This window comes from Neodiprion virginianus, chromosome 6, assembly GCF_021901495.1.
Source record: "Neodiprion virginianus isolate iyNeoVirg1 chromosome 6, iyNeoVirg1.1, whole genome shotgun sequence".
Classification (NCBI taxonomy): Eukaryota; Metazoa; Arthropoda; class Insecta; order Hymenoptera; family Diprionidae; genus Neodiprion; species Neodiprion virginianus.
Window position 1 is genome coordinate 11062846 of NC_060882.1, and position 6000 is coordinate 11068845.

At 43.7% G+C, this 6000-nt stretch overlaps 1 protein-coding gene across 1 annotated transcript; it reads right to left on the reverse strand.

Annotated features, from left to right (window-relative positions):
* Nucleotides 1–279: 279 nt before the first annotated feature.
* LOC124307277 (uncharacterized) lies at nucleotides 280–5349 on the reverse strand. Its single transcript, XM_046768797.1, has 4 exons — nucleotides 5341–5349; nucleotides 5105–5161; nucleotides 1152–3765; nucleotides 280–567 (listed from the first exon to the last, which is right to left on the reverse strand). The coding sequence occupies exons 1-4, from the start codon at nucleotides 5347–5349 to the stop codon at nucleotides 515–517; spliced, it is 2733 nt and encodes a 910-aa protein (XP_046624753.1). The 3' UTR covers nucleotides 280–514.
* Between the last annotated feature and the right edge of the window lie 651 nt (nucleotides 5350–6000).

Genomic DNA, 6000 nt, shown 5'->3' on the forward strand with positions numbered 1-6000 from the left:
GCCGCAGCAATATTGGTCAAGATATCTTCTAACGATCGGTGATACGTCTAACGAGAAGCCTTGCCTCTTGATAAATCATTATCTTATTCATGGCAATAATTCGTTATAACCCGCGACGAAGTTTATATGGTATGCAATATACGTACCGTTTTCTTCTTTTCTGTTGAAAGTAGTCATATTCTTGTGTCTATGTATATGTATGGACAGAGGTATATTTCGTGGTCGCTTCGAGACTTCGATCATAAACGCTAGAATTATAAATACATATCTACTCGCATATTTCACATGTTTAGAATATTTTATTATATAAAATATACAGCCGGCCGACGTGGGCCTTAAAATCTAATTGAAGAGAGATGTCGACATTGGTATTATAACGTCGCACTCGACGTAACAATAATTTACTAATAAATAAAATTACACATCTGGTTTACTCTGCTCAGGATAATTTCTGTATGCGATTTCTTCTGCAAACCGGCACTCTAGGACGTCGTGTTTGGCTCACTGCACGCACTTAAACGGCTTCTGGCGCATGGTTAACCGGCAGCCCCATGGTCTGATCATTATCTGCGACAGAAATACATACTCTTGTAACGGAACGCAGGTTAGATACGTCGTGACTCTGTATACAATATCCCTAATGGTGATTCCCTCAGCGAAGGAGCATGGGCATATTTATGCTTTACGACTGTTTCGCGTGATCTCGTGTGCTCCTATCTAGTCAGCGCAGAAACCTGATCGCTGTAGTAGACGACTGGTGTGATTTCGACAAAATTTCGCATAAAACTCAACTTTCGTAACCATAAATGCATCCTGTGAATGTATATGTATATATATACACACACAAAAACACATATTCATATACTTGAATTCGGTTTTTGAGCGGAACTTTCGTGTTTATTTTTTAGTCCATTATACAGCTCCTTTTTTTATCGGACATGAGAACGAGAGGGAAAAAGAGAAGCAAGTAAAAAAAGAACTCCGAAAAAAAGCGATCGCTTTCAACTTTCAAACGAGGTTTCGGTCATTGTGGTGATAAAATTTTGTAACATCTCGTGAAACTATCCCTACCGATGGCGCCATGAACCTGGAGGATAGTAGGTTTATATAGATAAATAAGTAAAACGTTGGCGAAGCGTATATTTACTCACCTGGTGCACTAACTTGATGGTGTTCATGCTGCACTCTCGAGTAGCCATCGATTACGGTCGTGCCACTAAACTGTCGGTTGCCTCTTACTTCCGGTATCGAATCCTTTTCACTTCCAATTACCATCGACACGTCAGTTTCCTGAGTAGGTGTCTGTCCCTCCGGCGTGAATCTCGTCTGCGCGTTACTACTCATTATACCATCAGCGAAATTCCTCCGTTTCGTAACCTTGCGCATGAGTCCGGCGCCTTTCTTCGTACCCGATTCTTGTTCATCTACAGGTGCAAGGCGCACCGTGTCCTCGTCCGCATTGACGCCGACCTCCGACCTGTCGATGACCTTGTCCGAATTCGGCGCGTCAACGGCAACCCTTATCACCTGCGAAGACGCAGAAACGAACGGATCGGACTGATAAGAATTCGTCGGTGTTCCGTACGAAGTGAGCGCCGACAAATCTTGTATGAAACGGCTGTTGTCACCCTGTTCGAAGTACGGAACATCTTGAAAATTCGTTGCGTCTTTCACCGGCGGAGTTGTGTAGGTCCTTGCTGGCCCTAGAGGATTCTCAGGACTCTGATAAGTCGAATACGAGATCTGATAAACCGGGACGGTGGTTAATGGCTCGTTATTCTTCGGTGGTACCAGTTCTTCGACAAGGGCTTCTGTGTCGTCCAAGTCCTGGGACGAAATATCACCGCTGTTACCGCGGTTTCGTGCATCGCTACCAACGTCGAAAGTCACCTGATTACCTGTGTTACCTGTACCCTGTCCGTAGACCAAGGAAGGTACAAAGTTATCGGACAGCTGGGGAGACGACTTCGGCTCATTTTCGTTTACGGCCGCACTTTGTACAGCCTGGACAGTATCGTAATCCTGGTACTGCTGGTCTCGGGTGTTCTGATCCTGATCGTAACTGGTTGAGTTAGTCAACGCGAATGATTGTCCCTCCGTTTGTAAAATTTCTTTAATGTGTTGACTCTGATGCCGTGTATCGGAATTTCCCAAATTCTGTGAACGATCTTCCTCCTGGTAGTAGTATATCGGTTGACCCGATGGAGGAGGAACTCCTTTGTCTGACTTCAGGTACTGCGCTTGCGCAACACCTTGAGGGCCACCTTGGTACGGAGTAAATGCAGCCGTTTCATAACCCGGGGGCTTATAGGTGTTGCGGTTTTGCGTGTAGTAGGGATGCTCGTTGGGAGGTGACTGTGAGGTCTGACCATAGATGACAGGAGACTGAGAATCTATGTTTGTAGCCAAGCCATGTGAGCCTGAGTTCCGCACTTCCGACTCTGCAAGGTTGTAAGGATATTTAGAGTCCACGGTCAGACCAGCGGCGTGTGGGATTTCGTACTGTGTGAAAGGTACCGAGGGTGTTTGATAGATGGCGATGTTCGACACACCCTTGTAAGGTTCAACGATTCTCGTAACGGTCTCTTGTGCAGCGTTCGCCGGTAGTTTAATGGCAATGTAGGAGCCCCTGGTCTTCGGCAGATAGTAAGTCGTCGGTGGGATCACCACTGTTTTCTCCGTTTGTGGCTCATACAACAGCGACGACAAAATGTTCCCTGATGACTGCGTCGTCGGAGCGTCGTCCTCGGGTCGCGGAGTCGTGTTGGAACCCAGGCCGAATACTGAGGATAAAAATCCCCCGCTGCTGGCTGGCTTCTCTTCCTCAGCAATCTCTGCAATCGGCGCTTCGGTCGTTCCTCGGAATCGGGAGAACAAACCTTCGAAAAATCCTGAACTTGAAGTGTCGGGGTTTTCTTTGTTACTAGCACTCTCGTCGTCTTTAACTTCCGGCAGAAAAGCGCCGAGGCCACCGAGATTGTCCAGGAAGCTCAAGTCGGGTTTTTCTCCGTCCACCGACTGGGGCTGGGCCAGAGAGCTTTGGCCTTCGCCCAAGCCGTACATCTGCATTTGCCCTTTCTGGTAGTCAACGTTCTGCAAGTTCGGTGGTCCATAGTTGATTTGTGGAGCCTGTGGGTAGCCCGCGAATGGCTGAGCCTGAGTTTGCGACTGCGGCGAAACGTAGGTCTCATACTTCTGTTGCGTCTGGATGTTGTAGTCGTCGGTTTCAGCTGTGAAACTGGAGCTGTGGTATTCATCAGATTTTTGGTTCGCTACTGCGGGAGGATACGGTGTCGACTGGGATGAATACGTCGGTGAATATCCGGTGGGATAAGTCTCATGGGCAGGTTGCGATTGCTCGTAACCGTTTGAGTAACTACTCGAAGCATAGTCCAAAGACGGACTTGCTCCCGGCGCATATCCCACCTCAATAATGTCCCCTTCCGGCGGGTACAGGTTCTGTGGCTGAAGATTTACCGGGTGAAGATCGATGCCGTTGTACTTGTGGATTTTCCAAACCGGATATTTGGTCAAATCGATTCCCTCGGGTATCGCCGTCTCACCTTGGACGAACCATTGGTTGTTCTCGGGCACCGAAGCTGGGTAGATTTCTGGCGCCTCAGTTGTGGTTTCTGAGGATGTGAATGGCCATATACTTCTCAATATTCTGTGCCTTTGTAGTTTCTCGAGTCCTTTGGACGTTGTTAAATCGATCTGGTTTGGTGGTCTGGCCAGAGTGAGTCCGAGGATGGAAAGCCATAAGATCTAGGAACGTAAAAATTCAAAAATTCATTAAAATCGACGAAACGTGGGCGTGAAGGAGGATTAAAGTGTAGTTGGTCCATACTACACACTAGGTACTAGACACTTTGATGGGATGAGAAAGGCGTGCAGGTACATATTATGTGTCTCGACGTTTGTCGGTACGGTACATAAAAGTAAGGTCTAGATTATTACCTACTATGAAGCCGTGACTCCGTGCTATGTTATTACGCGGATTACGGCAATTAAACAACATGATTGTACGTATTAAGTGTGTCATTCTTACGTCGAGAATAGCGTTCTTCAAATGGTTAATTTTGTCTCTTGTAATTATATGTTCTTCGAAGAGACGCTATTGACAGCGATAATTATACGATCTGCCAGCGCCGGAACGGCACTCGCTGTTCTCGATATTACACGATGATAGTTGCAAAATGATATTGGCAGTACAAGATCCAAATACATGTAGCCTGAGCTTCGAAAAAGAGAATGCCGAGTTTTTTGAGAAGCATTTTCATCGTTTTATAGAGTGGATCGTGATTATCAGTTTGTGGAAAAAAACCTGAATTCTATACCGAATGTCTTCCAGAATTAAAAGAGGAGTTTAAAAATTCACAACTTAACAGAAACTCAATCGGAGAGGATGTTTCGTCCTGGATGCATAAATGAAAGAATTTTAATCGTTGATTCGATTTCTCTTTTTTAATATAGTAAAAGCAAACAGCGTGAATTTCTTCTCATGATTATCACCAGCACCATAGAATGTTGGAAATGATATGTTTGACAACGTTTTGAGATTGAAGGGCTCCTTGATTAAAATTTCTGCTTTTTTATGTAGCACGACTATCAAGCTTTCATACATATTTATATACTTATGCGCTTACGTAAATCACTGATTCCGTATTTTGGTAACAATGAATGACAGAACTGTACCGCAAATGTGGATTGGCAATTAAAAAAAAATATTTGTAATATATATCGCACCTGGTTTCTCATTTTTTTTTTTACACACCCGCGCACTTAATAGTACCAAACGAAAGTTCGTAGTTTAATAATAAATATAAATATATATTATGTTATGAGTGAAATAAATAAAATAAATAAGAAGACTTTTGCACCGTACTACGGTTTTATATGGACTGGCCACGGCTGATTTAATCCACTGACTTATATAGCCGAAAAGTGAAAACTACCCTTCTATTGTAACGGCCGAAATATCCGTTAGAATTTTTGGCTTTCCCGTAATTGTTGAAATAAGTAAGAGCTCGGTACTTTCACACGAAGGAAAACCGTGTCATTGAGGACCGATAAGACGCACTGAAATGAGGGTAGGTTTGCTTACCGGTGCAAACGACGGCCGCCCAGCCTGCTGAAGGTGATTAACGATTAGCTCGACATTCTAAACCTGAAGAGGAAAATCCAATTTGACCAAATTATTTGCGAGGCCAAGGCTTCGGCTTTACTCGGGAAAACTTAGAGCGTTGTTATTCGGCCAAGTTACCAGCACGCGAGTGCCGATGTTTTAGGTAGGTAATCCAATATATCAGGATAATTTCGTGAAAGCGTATCTAAGGGTACCTTGCTCATGCAGCTTATATCGGTCAGTGTTACATGTGTTAATAGTTTTAATGATAAAATCATTAACACAATATCCAGGCACGCAAAGTGATCATGTTCTCGCCATTAATTCGCATTATCGAGACACGAATGCACGGCACGAAGTGTTTTTAGTATTTGTTTAACGTGCAAAAACATCACTCTAAAATGAGAGTCAATTATTCCTTTTAATTTTATCAATCACGCTTCGTTACAAGTATAGTCGTGTACTAATACTTCGTCACTCTTATGTGCGCGTGTGTGGTGGGTTTTTGTTTACGCGGACAAATTGCCATCCCAAATTTCACAAAAGTTACTTAAATGCATTCGGATGATATTCAGCCGAAGAATCACGTATTTTGTGATGACGTGACACGTAAATTTTTAAACTTTTACCGACTGACAAAGCTTTGAAGGCCCCGGTACATCGTATACGATTTTTTATAAGCCTCCACCGACGTTGATGCGTGATGTTTTGCTATCGTTTGAAATTTTCCACAATTGTTTTAGAATCCTCTATGCATAACCGGGTTTCAAAACGTTCGAACTATTCAAACGATTTGGATTATTATTCGTATGAGAAACCCTGTTCATTTTATCCTTATCCGTTATTTAGTTAAGAATATACCTTAACATCGTGTA